This window comes from Cyprinodon tularosa, unplaced genomic scaffold (genome assembly GCF_016077235.1).
Source record: "Cyprinodon tularosa strain WSP-4 unplaced genomic scaffold, ASM1607723v1 ctg237, whole genome shotgun sequence".
NCBI lineage: Eukaryota > Metazoa > Chordata > Actinopteri > Cyprinodontiformes > Cyprinodontidae > Cyprinodon > Cyprinodon tularosa.
In genome coordinates this window covers 194,925-213,332 of record NW_024038885.1, presented here as the reverse complement: position 1 = coordinate 213,332, position 18,408 = coordinate 194,925, and the positions used below count along the sequence as shown (strand labels likewise).

The following is an 18,408-nucleotide window of genomic DNA, read 5'->3' as shown; positions in this document are numbered from 1 at the left end:
TTTCAATCGTAAACAATTTATTTTCAAAAAAGCATAATCATTTCATTTCATCCAAGAAAACCTCTTACACGAGGCAATCATTCTATTTGATGCAGTCTTTAAAACAATAAAAAAACAAATGAAAATAAATCTGCTATGTACATTTCTATTCACAAAAGATATTTTCCATCTGCTTGCTGTACATAGAAGAGTGGAGAGATATTTAGGTGCACATTGGTTAGTGAAAATAAAATATTGACAAATGTAATCATGAGAAAACAGAAATAAGATCACAGATTTAGAGACAGAAATGGGTTTAATGCCTATAATTACTAAACATTTGTGAAATAAGAGTTTGCTTTAAGTACTCTTCCAAGTACTCTCCAACCTTTTTCATCAATCTAAACTGCGTTGGGTTCACCTAAAACTGTCCTTTTATTCTGAAGTTATGTCACAAAAAAATGATAAGGAATTTAAAGAGTGAGCTTTAAAGCTTTTAGCTTCACTAAGTGGTGTTTAAAAAATGTTACACAGCAAAACTAACCCTTGGATACCTGCTCATAAGCAGGTAATGTGCAGAAACAGGAACATTTTCAACAAATTCAATCCCAAATTTAATGGACAGTTTGCGAAACAGGATTTCCATCATTAGGAAAAAAAAAAAAAAAAGAAATACATCACTGATGTCCTGAAATGTACACAGTATTAGAGCAAAGGGGCAGCAATCTGTTGTTGGCTTGTTTGATAAAGAAATCAGTTTTCACTATCATAAAGCTTTCAGTAACTGTACAAAGCCATTTTCATCCAATTGTAATTTTAAACCAGGCATTTAGTGACATCGGAATTTGTCAAAGATTAGAAATGTTAAATAAAAAAAAAAATAAAACTAGAATGTATGGTCCGTTTAATGAGGTGCCAGATAAACTGCTGAAGTGACCAGTTTTTTCCAGCTGTATGACATTTAGATTAATGCAACATTGCCCCTTCCCCACTTGTTGCTTCACATTTATTTTAATCTACAGACATTAGCAAAAGCAACAAGCATGACATGTGTTTAGCAGCCAAGACCAGGCTAGATTCCAGACTAGTCAGTGTTATACATCATCACCCTGCATCTTCCCGTTAGTGAATGTATCACAACACAAATTATATAAAATATAAATCTAATAAGCAATGCTTTACATTTTTAACAGCAGAATTTATCACGGTTATAATTTAAATGTATTAGATCCCGTTTAATCTAAATGTTTTGTATAAATCTAGTGCTATTTTTATTCGTTTAATCTGGTTTTTCTCTTTATGACTTAACAGACAAGCTCCTCCCATTTTCCAGACCATTAATTTTAACAAACCCCAATGTTAACTCAAATATCACAAGTTCAATTAATCCAAAGATCACACTGTGTGCGAGTGATTCCGTCAGTATGAAGTACAGAAAGAGACCACAGACAGCGTCATGTTTGGTCTAAAACAGTAGAGCTCAGTCTCTTAGAGAGTTAAATCTGCTGACCTATCGTATGACTGACCTTATGAACATGGAATGGTCCGATCCCTCTGAGGTGCCTTCCTGGAAGCCATTAATATGTAAATCATTTAAGTGCCAAAGTAAGGGAGAAATCTGCACTAAAGTGATGCACAACTCTTCAACTCAGTGGCGACTTCAGAAGTAAACACTAAATGCTTCCCTACAACCTGTAGGAGACAAAAACAGCAGGTCCCAACTAGCTGCAGAGTGGTGCTACTCTAGTGAACCACAGGAGAGCAACTGAGGAAGGGGGCGGAGCTTGATGCTGCCTTCACTTCATCTCTAAAAACAATCAAATTAGTGTTCAGGTCACCTATAAAAGGTTACCTTCTCGAAAAGGTACAAAGTACAGTATAATGATCTGATGTTCACATCCAAGACACAATAGAAACTACTAAATAAAAAAGCGATTTAGCCACATGTGCATCACATTATAAAAGGGTTTAAATCTGTCCATCTTAAAAGTGACTTCCAGCATTTGCAGATGATCGGACCGCTCTCTATCCAGTCTGTGAAAATGGACCAAACAGGAATTTCAAGTGGATTTATTCTTCAGGCAGTCCTCTAGAGGGCGCCCTGCAGTCATCATATGAGGAGCAGGGAGAAAGCAGGAAGATGAAAGAACAGGAGCTGCTTTTAATCTGGTAACGTCAGTGCAGCTGCCTCTGGTTTCATCTTGAAGTACTGGTTGAAACGCTGCGTTGCATATCTTCAGGTAGAACAAAAAATAACAGAACAGCGTCAGCAAGGAGATAAAAAATATACAGAACAAGACATTCTGTACCCAAATAAGTTGCTGAAATGGCAGAAACTTTCTGCTTGCTGCAGCACAGATCCTAAAAGAATCAGAGCTTATCATAGGATAGAAACTTACCCCAAGAAGTCAAAGTCGATGGTGGAGAACTTGGCCTGAATCAGAGCCCAGAGACCCCAGAAGAAATGAGACGCCTGGAAACAAAGCAGCAAGAATATCAAAGGTCACTTTCTATTTACTAAACAGGTGAGAGATGCTTCATCCACCCACGCTCCACGTTTGCCCCGTGTTACGACAAAAAACCAGAAACCTCAGAATAAAGATGCTAGCAAGGTAGCTGTCCTGTCCATCTACTGTTTAACCCACATCCACTGAAATGTTTGTTTATTGTTGCAGCAGGGGTCATAGTGAGAAAAAAAAAGAGCCCCAAGGATTTTCAGCAGCTTCATTTTTCCTATTGTTTTGGAACAAGAAAGCTTGTTGGTACAACAAGGTAAACTAATATCTAACAACAGATGAGACATAACACTTCGGCGGCGAGCCCCGCCGCCATTTTAACTACAGGTTTGTTTTCCTTGAAGTCTTCAAAATAAATAATCATTAGCTATTAATAGAGTCCCTGTCAGATATGTTTACTAAGAACAGTGGAGGAAGTAAAGCTGAAACTTTCTTACATGATCAATATGGTATATTGATGCAGTAAAAACACTCCTCTACACTAGGAGTGAGTTCTGGGACTAAAGAGCTATTGTTCTGTTGGATCATATCTCACATTTATTCACTCAGACACTTACCAAGGTGAATTTGTTGACTTGAACATAAAGAATCTCCACCTCTTTGTCAGTAACCTCGCCATCCTGACCCTTGTGCTCCTTGTACGCCTCCAGGTAGGAGCGGAGCCACTGTAGCTGAAAGGCCCGCTGCGGGTAGTGACTATAGTCCACTTCATTCAGGCCTAAAACATTTAGCAAACCAAGAACGTTAGAGACTTTCTCCACAGCAGGAGGACATATTTGCCGTCATATAGAATCACTTACCTGCAAACTCGTTGAAATGATTCCCAATATCATAGGCTTGGTAATTGTAGCCTGCATACTCATAGTCAATAAACTTTACACTGCCTGGAGACAGAAGAAGCGTTGATTAGAGGCAGTTACCAGAAAGTGACCGAATCATTATGTTGCTTTCCTTTAATAACTCAGAAGGTGAAGTTTTTAATAGTCTAAAACTGATAAAATGTCTAGGCAGCCAATTGCAGGGCGAGAAGTAAGAGTTTGCATTTTGAGGAGGATGGAATAGAGGAAATTCCAGACAAGAGAAACCTCTAAAATGTTTCCTTTTAAACAAGGTTTTAGAGAGGGAAAAAACTTCTAGTGAAGTCTGAACTCACACTGAAAGGTCATTTTCATCAAGTTCACAAAGTATCAGCTTTTAATCTAAACTGTTTCAGCTTTATTTTGTGAAAAAGCTACAAGTAGTCAAAAAAGCAGAGAAAAAATATTTTCAGTTAAGTTTTTTATGTTTTCACCTAAGTCAAAACAGATTTTAGTAAAAACATGCAGACAAACACTTGACAAATGAAAATGTGATGCAACACGGGTCTGATGGGAAGAGGGCGTGCTGATTTCCCGGTGAGGATTTGTTTTGGATACATGCACAGGATAAAGGGAAGCAGGCCAGACAAAGCTTTTTGGAAAAGCTGGAAAAACAGAAGTAGAAGGTGAAAGGGTGATGTTTATAGAAAAAAAAAAAAAAGAGAGAAAGAAAAGAGCAACGGGTCTGAGGCAAGACAGCAACACACCATAGTTAGAACCAATTGGAATGCAGTGTGTGGGAATCAGGCTGTGTTGGAGACTTTTTAGTCTACATGGTAAAAAAGGATTAGCGTTGTGTTAATTGTGGGTAATAATTATAATTTATGTGAAAAATAACAGAAGCACGCAACAGTTTACAAGGAGTTTGGACTTCATTACAAAAATATTTAGATTCTAAGCAGAGTTTAAGAAGTGTCGAGATATTTTAGCCACTGAAACAGCTGATGTATGAATCCAGACTACACTGCAAAAAATCTAAATCTAGATCAGTCATTTTTTTTCTTAAAATAAGTATTTTTTCTTGAATTGAGGAGGTAAATGAGACTTTTTGCCTACGGAAAAAGATAATTTACATTTAAAATAAGAAAACAATTGCATTGACCTATTTCAAGTGATTTTTATTTAAATATCTTATTTGAAGAGTAAAAATACTAAATCCATTGGCAGACCATCTCATTTACATACCCACATTAAGGGTAAATACACTTAATTTAAGAGATTTTTACTTATTTCTAGATAATTTTTCTAGTTTACCTCAATGAACAGAGCATTAAACTCCAGGAACTCCCGACTAAGCAGGTTTTAAACTTTTTTCCAAAGCTGCATCCTAAAACTGTTTTGTCTTCCAATCTGTAATTCGTTACAGCAGGATGTTTTCAGTATGAGGTCACTAAGATGAGCATGCAAACCCAACCACCATTCAGTGCTAAGGAAGGAGAGGAAAAATGAGTCTGTCTTGGATTAGCAGGAGAAATGTGGCTGATAATGGACATCATTATGACCTGTGCAGTTCTGCACATTATTGCTCTGGAGATGGACTGATAGGAGTCCATAAATATGTATTTATCATGCGAAGGTTTGCTCTTAAAAAGGACAACATCTACTTGCATTTGTTAACAGTATTTTGCCCATCAAAGAAACAGAAGTATTTGGACAAAAAACCCCAAAAAACTAGGTATTTGTGTGTTTCCGGGAGTTATCCTTTTTTGCTCCAGGTCCAAATGAAATCCATATAATTCCTAGACTATCTAAGCTCCCTGCTTGCGCGTCATATTAACTTTGATGTTTAATCAACCAAAAGAATTGGTTTTAAGTTGTGTGTTGCTGCCTTGGTCGTTTATCTTAAAATATAAAAAGCTAGCTTTGACAAAATGAGCCAAGAGGAAAGCAGTAAGACATGAAGTGGTTCATCTCAAAATCCAAACCCTTACTTAGACCGGCCTGCTGATAGATTAAAAACCCAGAATTACATTTCTGATGCGAAACCTAATCTAGCTACTTTATCATCAAATCCTTAAACGTGACATCATAGAGAAGAACAGTTTTTTTTCAGGCTGGACTACAGAGAAAGACACTTTGAGGTGGGTTACCAGCCGGCGTGTGGGTCCTAGCGGGACACAACTGAACACCTCCGGGCAGTGGCTATAGCCCCCCCTGTGCAGCAGATGAAAAGGTTTGGGCAAAAACATCTTTCACACAAACTCTCACACGTTTGTTTTAACCATTCTCTCACAGTGTCCAAACATCAGGACCTGCTGCCAACAATCCCCTTCCCCATAATGTGTACACCCCCCTCCTAGTGCTCTGTTCCCATTGGTCCACAATAAAACCCAATAGGATAAGACCTCTGCTGCTTCTGTATGTGACAAAACTTCTATGGCCCACTTATGGGTATTGCTCTACAGATTTACATTACATGAACAGTGGAGACAAATTGAAACCAGCTTGCTTCTGTCCTTTTTACAACAAGAGTAAATATTATTTTTGAATAACACTAAACAAATTACTTTGCACTTCTACTTTATTGATACAGGAAGTGGCCCTTTGCTCTCTATCAGTTTGGTCTGACAAGTTTGATGGTTAAAAAATGTACAGGAAGCCGCTTGGCAGCAAAATTGTTTTGATTTTTGTGCCTACTAGGGGTGTAAATCACATCCATCATGGCGATTCGATTCAGTATCGATTTCCTGACCCAACGATTCGATTATTTTCGATACTTAAGAATACACCACAATTCGATTCGATTAATCGATTAATTTTTTTATTATTATTATTATTATTTTTTTTTTTTTTTTACACCTTACAGGCTAAACAAAGTTTCAAGTTTGAAATAAATCAATGAAAGCTGTAAAATCATTATGCATTTTCTTTAGAAACAACAGCAAATAACAGAAGTAGAAAAGTTGCATCAAAAAATACTGCAAAAATACTGCACAATATCAGTGTAATGAGTTCAATGCAATACCTCGGCTCCAGAGAAACTGTCCAACATATTTTTTTAGAATGTAAAAAATATATTCAGGAAAGAGAGATGTTGTGTAGAGAGTTAGACAGATATAAGGGAATTGTTTCAAAGGTCATCTGGGGATGTAGTTTTTGGTAGTATTTTTAATTTTCTAAGAAGAACGGGTATTTTAGGGAGAATATAATAGTTTGTCTGGTCCATACTCCATTCTGGAAGGTGGCGGTAATGCAACTATAAGTTGTTTGCCAACCGCCATTAAAAAAAAAGAAGAAGAAGAAGAGCTCCAGAGTGTTGACGTCACCGCCCCTTGAGAGACGCTCCGCTGCTCCTCTCCCAGATTGTAGCTGACCGCAAACAGTGCCTCAGACAGGAGGGCGGCTTGTTTTGTTTTTATGACCGAAATTGCGGAAAACAACTCGTGAAGTTTGACCCGCTAGAAGAGCGAGGTGCGCGAGAAAGCTGGGAGCCTTTTTCCAGCTGAATCTCCGCTCTTTTTGCCCCATTGTCCCTCCGTCGTCGGACTAAACTCGCCGCCACTTCCTCATCGCCTCGGCCGTATCTAGACCCACAGCGTGTAGCCCAGACCACGCTTCAATACTGAGCATAATTTAAAAATGTCTGTGTGAAGCTTGCTGCAACAAACTGCTGTAAGAGTATAACCAGGAAGCGCGGTAGGAGGGCAAAATAGGTTTAGCGGCACCGCAGCACGGGAGGGAGAATTACGCCCAGGAGCAAATGGATAAAAATAGACCGGAGGGAAAAAAAAAACATTAATCGATTATCTTGCGGACGTGTCGATGCATCGGATCGTCGGCTTTTGGATCGATGCATCGATACAAAACGATTATTATTTACACCCCTAGTGCCTACCCCAAAGAATATCCAGTTTAGCCTCTTTGTTCCTTTCAAAGGTAAACTGTAATGCCTTACATCTTCCCATGCCAAGTCTCCCATTATAGGAACAAAATGCTACATTACAATCTAACTAAAACATCTTTCTTCCCATATATCTTGTAAAAACTTATCATTGCATCTTCTTGGGACAACTTATAGTTGGAATAAATAAGCTGAAGACATATTTTTAAAACCCGACCATCTGTTAAACTTCTCCACAACCTAATCTTTGAATTTCCACTTTCTAAGTGATCTTCTTACCATTTGGTCGTTAACACTTTACGCCTAAATGGAACAAAATGACTACAATAGATTTCACTAGAGTAAAAAGGGGGTGATAATTGCACAGCATGTTGGAGTAGCTAAGCATCTGGAGCATAAAATTTCCTATAAATTATGTTGAATCATTTGTCTTTAATGTGAAAAAGTTCAAGAGGAATAACTTGGTTGTTATTTCTATATACAAAAGAACCCATTACAAAAAAAAAAAAATTAGATAAAAATCTAAAATAATTCTAGATCCAAGCTCCGCCTGTTTATTTTAATTTCTGGATTTGCATAGACATCAGCTTATATCAGGTGATCTGGGTTGCTCATAAGTAGTTTTACGCAATAGCTTTACATCTGACTGAGCCAATGATGCATTCTGTAGATAATTTTGGCTTTTGCAAGATGCTGGACCAGCTTGTACCGTTTCCACATGTTCTGCAGCTGAGAACAAACTGTTTTAAGGATGCCGGTTTCACAATTTAAAGATCAGCTTGAAGTTCACGCCAACTACACCCATAAGAACAAAAATAACTATTTTAACATTTTTAAAACCAGTTCTCACATAAATGCTCCTCTAAACTCCATAACCTATCTAAGCTCCCTGCTTGCGCGTCATATTAAAGGAATAGTACACCCAAAACATGATTAGCCTTCATTTTCTACTCACCCCCATGCTGAACAACACTCTGGAGTACTTTTTTGATATCTCAAATGCATCTGGAGATCTGGGAGGCTTCTTGCTGTCTGCTGACATTCAAATAATGGAGGTCTATGGTGACCGAGACAGAAAGGTCCATAAAAGTCCACAAAAAACGTGTCAATATTCCTCCACACTGGTCGTCCAATGTATTCCAAGTGTCCTGAGTGGGTAGCGTCCAGAATTTACTGGAAACAAAGTCATTTAGAATGTTTTTAGAGCATAAACAGTAGTGTATAGGATTTCCTGAAAGCGCGCACATGCGCGCTCACGACGCTACGGAGGCCGGCAGACCAAGCCAGATGAAAGTGCGCATTCAGCGTCTGCTCTGCCGATAATGCAAGCGTAGAAGAAGAAAAGTGCTGTTTACCTGTGCAAAGAAAGAAACAACGAAAGAAAAATGTCTGAGGACTTCAGTGTTGAGGAAGAGCATGAGTTCTTTGCCGAGCTGAATGCGCTGGTTTGGTCTGCCGGCTTCCATAGCGTCGTGAGCGCGCATGTGCACGCTTTCAGGAAATCCTATACACTACTGTTTATGCTCTAAAAACATTCTAAATGACTTCGTTTCGAGTAAATTCTGGATGCTACCCACTCAGGACACTTGGAATACATTGGACGAGCAGTATGGAGGAATACTGACACGTTTTTTGTGGACTTTTATGGACCTTTCTGTCTCGATCACCATAGACCTCCATTATTTGAATGTCAGCAGACAGCAAGAAGCCTCCCAGATCTCCAGATGCATTTGAGATATCAAAAAAATACTCCAGAGTGTTGTTCAGCATGGGGGTGAGTAGAAAATGAAGGCTAATCATGTTTTGGGTGTACTATTCCTTTAACTTTGATGTTTAATCAACCAAAAAAATTGGTTTTAAGTTGTGTGTTGCTGCCTTGGTCGTTTATCTGAAAATATAAAAAGCTAGCTTCGACAAAATGAGCCAAGAGGAAAGCAGTAAGACATGAAGTGGTTCATCTCAAAATCCAAACCCTTACTTAGACCGGCCTGCTGATAGATTAAAAACGCAGATTACATTTCTGATGGGAGACCTAATCTAGCTACTTTATCATCAAATCCTTAAACCTGACATCATAGAGACTAGGGCTGGGCGATAAGACGATACATATCGTACGGACGATAGAAAAGTGTCTATCGTGCTAATTCTATTCTATCGTTTCTATCGTTTCTAACACAATTGTATCTCGTATTCATGCAAATATTTCCCATGGTAGACTATGACAATTGTATTAGTGTAGCCACGTAGCCTACACACAGCTTATAAGTGATAAACAAGATTAGATAAGATAATAATAATAATCCACAAAGAAGCGGCGTGCTGTGGTTTTTGCAACATGACGCTTCTTTACGGGTTTTTGACTCACACGCGGGTTTGCGACATGCTTTACGTTACTTAACTCATGAGAGTTGGAGACGCAGGAGGCTGAAGTATTAAACCTGTGGTCGCAACAAACAGAGACAGCTACGCAGGCAACCCAAGATAAAGAAATTTTACCAAAAAGAGGGCGCACATCTGTGATTTGGTTACATTTTGGATTTAACAAGTCCAACAAGGAGCAGACAACATTTGCAAACTATGCTACAAGACTGTTCCCTTACCCGATGGCAACACGACAAACCTCTTCTAATACCTAAAGAAGAACCACAGTAATTTAATTTAAATACCCGTAGGATTTGAAAAAATGTGAAGGATACTGTAGCCATACTTCCACCTCATCTTATGCATATATATTGTTGCACTAGAATTTATTTTTCTAATTTGTGACAGTTCTATAAATGTCACTTCAAAATAAAGTTGAAAAAGTAAGCAATTATATTATTTTGTAATATTTTTCAGAGATTTGCTGAAAATGTACTCAATTGGAGCATATTGCGATATATATCATTATCGTGATATAAAATAGTATATATCATGATATATGATTTTTTCCATATCGCCCAGCACTAATAGAGACGAAGACTTTTTTTTCAGGCTGGACTAGAGAGAAAGACACTTTGAGGTGGGTTACCAGCCGGCGTGTGGGTCCTAGCGGGACACAACTGAACACCTCCGGGCAATGGCTATAGCCCCCCCTGTGCAGCAGATGAAAAGGTTTGGGCAAAAACATCTTTCACACAAACTCTCACACGTTTGTTTTAACCATTCTCTCACAGTGTCCAAACATCAGGGCCTGCTGCCAACAATGCCCTACATCTTGCCATGCCAAGTCTCCCATTATAGGAAGAAAATGCTACATTACAATCTAACTGAAACATCTTTCTTCCCATATATCTTGTAAAAACTTGTCATCGCATCTTCTTGGCACAACTTATAGTTGAAATAAATAAGCTCTGAAGACATATTTTTAAAACCTGACCATGTGTCAAACTTCTGCACAACCTAATCTTTGAATTTCCACTTTCTAAGTGATCTTCTTACCATTTGGTCGTTAACACTTTACGCCTAAATGGAACAAAATGACTGCAATAGATTTCACTAGAGTAAAAAGGGGGTGATAATTGCACAGCATGTTGGAGTAGCTAAGCATCTGGAGCATAAAATTTCCTATAAATTATGTTGACTCATTTGTCTGTAATGTGTGTGAAAAAGTTCAAGAGGAATAACTTGGTTGTTATTTCTATATACAAAAGAACCCATTACAAAAAAAATCTGATAAAAATCTAAAATAATTCTAGATCCAAGCTCCGCCTGTTTATTTTAATTTCTGTATTTGCATAGACATCAGCTTATATCAGGTGATCTGGGTTGCTCATAAGTAGTTTTACGCAATAGCTTTACATCTGACTGAGCCAATGATGCATTCTGTAGATAATTTTGGCTTTTGCAAGACGCTGGACCAGTTTGTACCGTTTCCACATGTTCTGCAGCTGAGAACAAACTGTTTTGAGGATGCCGGTTTCACAATTTAAAGATCAGCTTGAAGTTCACGCCAACTACACCCATAAGAACAAAAATAACTATTTTAACATTTTTAAAACCAGTTCTCACATAAATGCTCCTCTAAACTCCATAACCTATATATTAAAATCATGTTAACAGAAGTACATTTTTTCAGATTTGAAGAAAATGAGAGAATTTACAGTAGAAAGTATTTCAAAGGACATATTTTAGCTTTTCATTGTATAATAGAGGGAGGTAAACAGCGGAAAGAACAGAATCGTTGGTTTTGATCTGGTCAACGGGTATAATGTCCTAAAAATAAAAGGAATACCAAACCCTCACATTTGTTTTACTATAAAGGCCTCCCTGGGATCCAATTACTGATGCAACAATATACCGGTGGACTGAATAGAAATGTGTATCCTGTATGTATGAACTCATCCCGATTAGGCTGAGCAGAGGGCTCACTCTCCATCCCTCCCTGAGGGGCAGGGCAGGGCGACGCTGTGGCTCCTAGGGGAGAAAAGCTGGACACAAGGAGCTGTGAGAACTTCCTCACCCATCGTTAAACAGCGAAGGAGAGTCAACCAATCCAGCTAATTAACCTCACTGATCCATTTATCTTTACTTCTTTTCTTTTTGTTGTCTAGAAATCTGCAACAACCTAGAACAGCACTACTAGTTAGCCAGAAAAAGAATAAATATTTACATCTGATTGTGTAAAGGTTCTTTAGGACAATGTCTACAAGAAATAAAAACCAAGAAAGTAGAAATGCTACCTCCTCTTTAGAATAAGCTCATGTAGAGTGTGTGAAACCATTTGATGCTAAAGTTTGTTCAGTAACAGCAGCAATAGTTCAGACTAAATATCAAATATAGAAAGGTCTTTAAATTGAATCTGTAATTAACACGTTTTACAACGATAGTTAAGCTCTGTTGGATTTTAACCGTACCTAGAAGCTTTAATAAAACAAAAACAAAGGGAATATCTGTTTTTTTTTTTTTCCTAACTCAGCATTTAGGCTTAGTTCAAACACCGAGCTAGAGAGGGCATCTGAGGGTATCCACCAAAAGCACCCCTGCCCAATAAAACATCCCACCACCACCCAATCACACGGGAAGCTCTGCACCTCCGCAGCTCATACTCACCTTCCCTCTGGTTATAAATGATGTTTTTGCAAAGAAGATCATTGTGGCAGAGAACTACTGGAGAGTCCAGCAAAGACAAACTCTGCTGGAGCCACAGCAGCTCCTTCCGGAGGGCCTGTGGGCTGGGAACCTCCAAGCTCAACCTAGAGGGGGAAAAAAGGCACTTATAGACAGGCCCAAAAGCCAGAAGAAGTTAGACTGTTGGACACGCTAAAGGAGGGTAGAAGCTATGTGGCTGTAGGTCGCCATTACAGAATTAATTAATCTTCCATTAATTTCATAAAGGAGGAGGAAAATAACATAAGGATGACAGCAGCAAGTTTTATTAAGGATGCAAAAACTGTCTGCAACAGGACCATGGTAAGGATGGAGCCTGCATTAGCTTTGTGGATTAATGACTGCAGAAAAAAAAACAACATTATGCTGGATGTGAACATCTGCACAAAAGCTAGAACACTGTATCAAACTGACAGTGATGACATTTATGAAAGGGAAGAGTAGGATGCAGATACCGGGCCATCAACAAGTGTTGTTCATGCAGCAACAAGTGCATTTAATGCCAGCAAGGCCTGAACTGAAAAACGTAACTAATGCTTTGGACTTACAAATGTTTCAGACCGTCTCAAAGTACCACTGGAGCAAAAGCGTGAACAATAAATTTAAAGTGATAATTGAGGAATAAAAAATAAAAGCTTGAACTTGTTTTTAATAATAAGGGTTACTACTTTGCAGATTTTGCCAATCATGGGATATTTTTGAACCATTTTCCCATGTCTGCAGCTACGTCTTTCCTCTGTAATTAACAGCTAGCTAAACCTGTTTGCTGTTTTTCTTTCAACTTGACAATCGACAACTTAATGCATATGTATTCCTAAAAACTAACTTGATTTCATGTTTGAATTCTTTAACTATTTTGAAACAAGGCTCCAGAGGGAATAATGAAAAGGGCTTTTAGAATAACTGAGTCAAGAACTCACCCATCATGCTCCTTAAAGCAATTGGAAATAAGGGCAAAGTATTTGCCCATCTTGAGCCACATGTCAGAGCGAGGTACCCAGCCGTTATGGGCATGGATGGCATGGTACTTGGCCAGCTGCCTCGCAATAAGCCTGCAACACAGAAGTGAAAATCCAAAGGTTTGAACTTGAGTGCATAAAACACCAAATCTGTAAAGATGTCTTTGTAAACAAATACCACATAAAACATATGGATAGTCACTTTAAAACTGCTTATAGATGTTCAAATATAGACTGGAGTTTGAAATATAACTTTTAATGTGCTGATTGATCAAAGAAAGATTTGCATTTCCTTTGCTCCATTACAGACTATAGAATAAAAATCACAGGCATTTTTAATCCAATGCATGGTTTTTACATAAACTAACAACATTGGCCGTGTGATGTAAACTTATAACAGCAGCTCCTCACTATGGTGCATGCAGGCCAAACATTTGTAACTGCATCAGAAATGTAGGTTGTGAAAACGCTGTCCCATTCAGAAAAAGATTACATGAACAGATGATCTGTGGTCGTCTTCTATAAAAATACATCAGTAAGTGTCTTGTTTAAAGGTGCAGTAGGAGATATTTTCTAACGCATTTTTTACCATGTGGCTTAAAGATCTCCCCACAGCTGCTTAGCAAGCAGTGAAATAGAAGGTCTGGAAGTGAAACTAAAATAAATGGTCCCCACTACAGTGAGAAATCAATGAATAAGCCTAACCGATCACAAAACACGCTCCGTTGTACACAATTGGTTCCTGACACGTCAATCATGGTCGTCTGCTTGTCCCTCCCCCCCTGTGCATGTACCCTGACGCATGAACGAATCCACCCCCCAATGCTCGTACAGGACGCCATGGCTGGAAGCTAGCCACTTTTATGCTACGTTCACACCTAAAGCAGCGAGAGTAGCAAAAACGCACATGCCGCTTCAATTTTGATGCTTGTACAAGTTTGATGCACGGTGGGCGGAGCTACCCTATCCTTTTTTTGCCTGTAAGAATGGCAGCTATATAATGCTTTGATCAGTGGGTAAAAAGTAGATTGAATCTATTTTGATGCAAGAAAGTCCACCTGAAAAACATCGTCAGTGCAGTACTACTCCCAGCTTGTTCTCTTCTCTTACATAAAAACAGGTTGGCTGCGTATGTGTTCAGGGTCCAAGGCAGTGCCTTGCAGGAATTCATAGCACAGGCCATTGTTGAAGGTGCAGTAAAGACGTGGGGCACAGCGGTGTGCGTGGAGCACTCTGAAACTTTTAACCTCGTTCTCCCGGTCGACCAACAGCTCAGTTTTGTTGCCGTAAATACGGACCAGGACCACATCTTGCATGACTGCGCCCACGTAACAGCCGAGCAGCTTGTTGGTTATTCCATCAGTGAAAAACTGCAGAAAGGAAGACAAGAACAGAGAGGCTGTGAACAAGGGGATACTTCAGAAAACTATGGGGGTAAAACGTCAAACCAAAACTGTCCAAAGAGCTGCAGCAGATTTCACGAACTTTAATTTTCTTGATGTACATTGTGACACCAAAATAAAAACAATTTAAAGGCTGTTTGCTTGATTTATTTTAAGCAAACTATCATTTCTAAGCCTTGGCATAAAAACCTAAAAACCGCGTTGCTTTTGGTGAGCTATCAGCAGAGGAAAAAACTGAGCTACAGTCTATTTAAAAAAAATATATAAATGAAATTCAGGTAAATGTATGTTTATTGTATTTGTAACTAGAAGAGTAACAAATTGATCTGTTGCAGCTTTAAACACGCCATCATAATTTTTTGTAGATTCTACTTTAGCCAGCCTAGAATTGTACTTCTTTTAATTATTTCATTACATTCAGAGCGATTGTTTCACTCGGAAAAAAAAAAGCTTTAAATGTGAAGCATCAAATTAGAAACTGGTAAACTAACATCTAATAATGCTTATTATTAAAATGGGGGGGGTATATTTAGACATTTTTTGATATAGTGACAACTAAATCTAGGGCTGCACCTAATGAGTATTTTGCAAATCGATTAAGCTGTTGATTATTTTTTGAATAATCAATTAATAATCAGGCAACCAATGGTTCCCTAAAGATTTTTTTATGAAAGTAAATCCAAGGAAATTAAAGCTTTTCCACTTGAGGAGTTCTGGATTGGGCATATTGACAGATGAAAACATTTTTTTCATCTTAAATGCGAAATGTTTATATATTCTTTTACAATTTTGATATTAATTACAGCTCTAAATGGGTCGCTCCGTCAGCTAAAGGGATATTTTACAGTCTCTATACTCTAGTTAATGATTAATCGATTACTAAATTGGTTGATGATTATTCTGATTGTTTCAGCTCCAAATAAATGCCTGACTTTTCCCTGCATTGAGCTGATTGAAATTGGCATTTCATTATTTAACACAAGTGGTAGAAAAAAGCCAAATGAATAAATGGTTGCAAGGATAAAAACATACTCTGTCCTTTAAGGGTTGAAATATTACATAAGATCAGATGGGGAGGATCTGGTAAACATTAATAAAGCGAAGCACAATTAAATAACTCTTTGACTTTGGCTTATCTGAAATGACCGATCAGCACAATTTAACTGGAAATTTACTATAGGGGGACAGCCGCCTAATTATCCCTCCTGACTGTTTACCATGTCTAGGACTGACGAAGAATGACAGGATTGTGTGGAATTTTATTTTTCCACGCCAAAGGAATGAGAGGTATTTGCTGAACCCCCGACTTTTCCTCATAGATTAACGCAGGCAAAATCAGCATATACGTGATCTTCATCCTGGCTGTGTTTACAAAGCTGAGCCACACCTCCTGGTCGTCACGTGAGAGGAAAAATTTGCTGGACTGCTAGTACGTCTGAGTGTGACTCACAGCAGTTATCTGCAGCAACATCCTGAACAGGTACCGTTTAACTTTGAGACATCAGCCAACTTAACAGGAATAGATTAAGTCAATTATGCAAACCGTGTAAGCAAATGCTCTAGGTCAGCTCACACGGCCGTCGACATTACATCCGGAAGTTTCCAAATTCCTGGAAAGAAATGTGTGGAAACTTCTAGAAGTTAACATTTTTAGAATCCATCAGATCTCTTAAGACTGGTATAGAACTGGCTTGTCGCCCTTTCTAACGCTACAAATCAATCATAGTGGTGATTTTAGATATTTGAGGGACCATCCCAAGCAACTATGGATCAAAAAAAGCCAATATCACCATTTCAAACAATACAGAAAGTCCTCTAACTCTAGCATAAAGTCTAATACATCTAAAGCTGGAGCGTAGTCTGGTAAACATTAATATTAAGTTTTATTACACTTCCAGCTATAGTTGTGAAAAAAAAAAAAAAAAATGTGAATGTCTTCTAAAGCTTTCCAGGCCCTTATAACCATCCTAAAGGCTTAAAAACGACACATTTATAGCCCTGGTCTGAAAGAATCTGTTTGCTAAAATCTTTCTGTACTACAAATTATATTATATAGATTCATTTATTTGACAGGGACAGTGTACATTAAAAAGCATTCCAGCAAATGCACCAGAATTAGCCAAAAGGCAATTTTTTATCTGTTCTCCCTGGACAGATCTTAAAATTGTCAACCTAAAAAAAAAAAAAAAAAAGCATTTTACAATGAAAAATCAAATATAAAAAGAAATAAAAACGGCTATAACTCTTCAAAATACAGAATAAATGTTCGCTAGAATACAGATTTTAGGTTAACAAAATGGAATAAAACATTTAAACTATATATATATATATATATATATATATATACACACACACACACACACACATTCAGATTTCTGAGATTAAAGCGAGAATTCTGAGATTAAAGTGAGAATTCTGAGGAAAAAAAAGTCCGAATTCAAGGGGGGGGAAACAAGTCAGAATTCTGAGGAAAAAAAAGTCAGAATTCTGAGGGAAAAAAAGTCAGAATTCTGAGAAAAAAAAAGTCAGAATTCTGAGAAAAATTCCCCATATACTGAAATAAAATTTAAAAACCAGTTAACTTTTTTACTTTTAATTTTTTCAGTGGCCCTAATCCTCATCCGTAGATAGCAGCAGTTTTAAGATGACAGAGATGCTAATTACAAAGGCCTGCCATATTTGACTGGGCATCATTTTAAACGTTTACCCACCACTGCCTAATCCCACAAAATGCATTGAAATAGATCTATTAATAATATTTGTCCTTCAGCACTCAGCTCACCGCCAGTTTCATATGACATCAACCGGTGACATTTATTCAAAACTGAGACCTAGCTAGCTAATGTCAGTTTTCGACGGTAGCGGGAAAAAACACGTATTAAAGCGAGTAATTATACATTGCAGTACAAATAGGAATACGAGATTTTTTAATATGAATAAATGTTACCTTCATTTTGATTTCGGACGGTTTCCAGCTGGGTCTGAGCTCCTTCATTAGCCGCAGCGCACCGGGTCGGTAGTCGTTCTCATCGACCGTCACGTCTATTTTGGGAACAACGGGAGCTTCTTCTGGGACGTGAATGAAGTCGGCCATTGCGAGGGCAACGTATCACAAGCTAACAAAGTAAGACTAACGTTTCTGTAAGTGGCAACAGAGTACGCTCGGTATAAAACAGGGTATAGGAGCAGCGGGCTTATAATACAGCTGCAGTGCGTATGCGGCAACGCCTCTCAGAAAGAACCACCCACCGGTTGGAAAAAAAAAAAGTCCCTCCGACGCTGATAGGGAAGGAACCATTAGGGCTACTTGTTTATAGTATCGGCGTACACCGCTGCCAAAGCTTAAAGCACTAAATGTACCTAATTTAAACCCTAGCTTTTTTAACGTGTTAAAATACTGAACTTAAAATAATTTAAACACACAAAAGGAATACACATTGAAAGAAATTTAATTGGAAACATAGCTTTGGTTTTCTAAATTATCCCACATTAACCAGCAGTCCTTGACGATTAAAACACAAGCTCACGCACTACCGTAGCCATCACGTTATGCCAAACGTCACATCCGTTCCTCTTCTTCTTCTTCTTGGATTTATTAGCGGTTGGCAACAAACATTTAGTAGAAATACCGCCACTTACTGGTTTGGAGTGTGGTTCTTGATGGACTATCTGCTAATGAAAACATATATATTCTATATATATATATATTCTTTATATATATCCATCTATATCATACACACATTCATCCTCTCTATGATCAAATTC

At 38.1% G+C, this 18,408-nt stretch overlaps 1 protein-coding gene across 1 annotated transcript; it reads right to left on the bottom strand.

Annotated features, from left to right (window-relative positions):
* Positions 1–18,179, bottom strand: etnk1 (ethanolamine kinase 1). The gene is made up of 8 exons (XM_038287201.1): positions 17,591–18,179; positions 14,351–14,610; positions 13,202–13,333; positions 12,225–12,367; positions 3,296–3,379; positions 3,053–3,213; positions 2,379–2,452; positions 1–2,213 (listed from the first exon to the last, which is right to left on the bottom strand). The coding sequence occupies exons 1-8, from the start codon at positions 17,735–17,737 to the stop codon at positions 2,141–2,143; spliced, it is 1,074 nt and encodes a 357-aa protein (XP_038143129.1). The 5' UTR covers positions 17,738–18,179; the 3' UTR covers positions 1–2,140.
* Between the last annotated feature and the right edge of the window lie 229 nt (positions 18,180–18,408).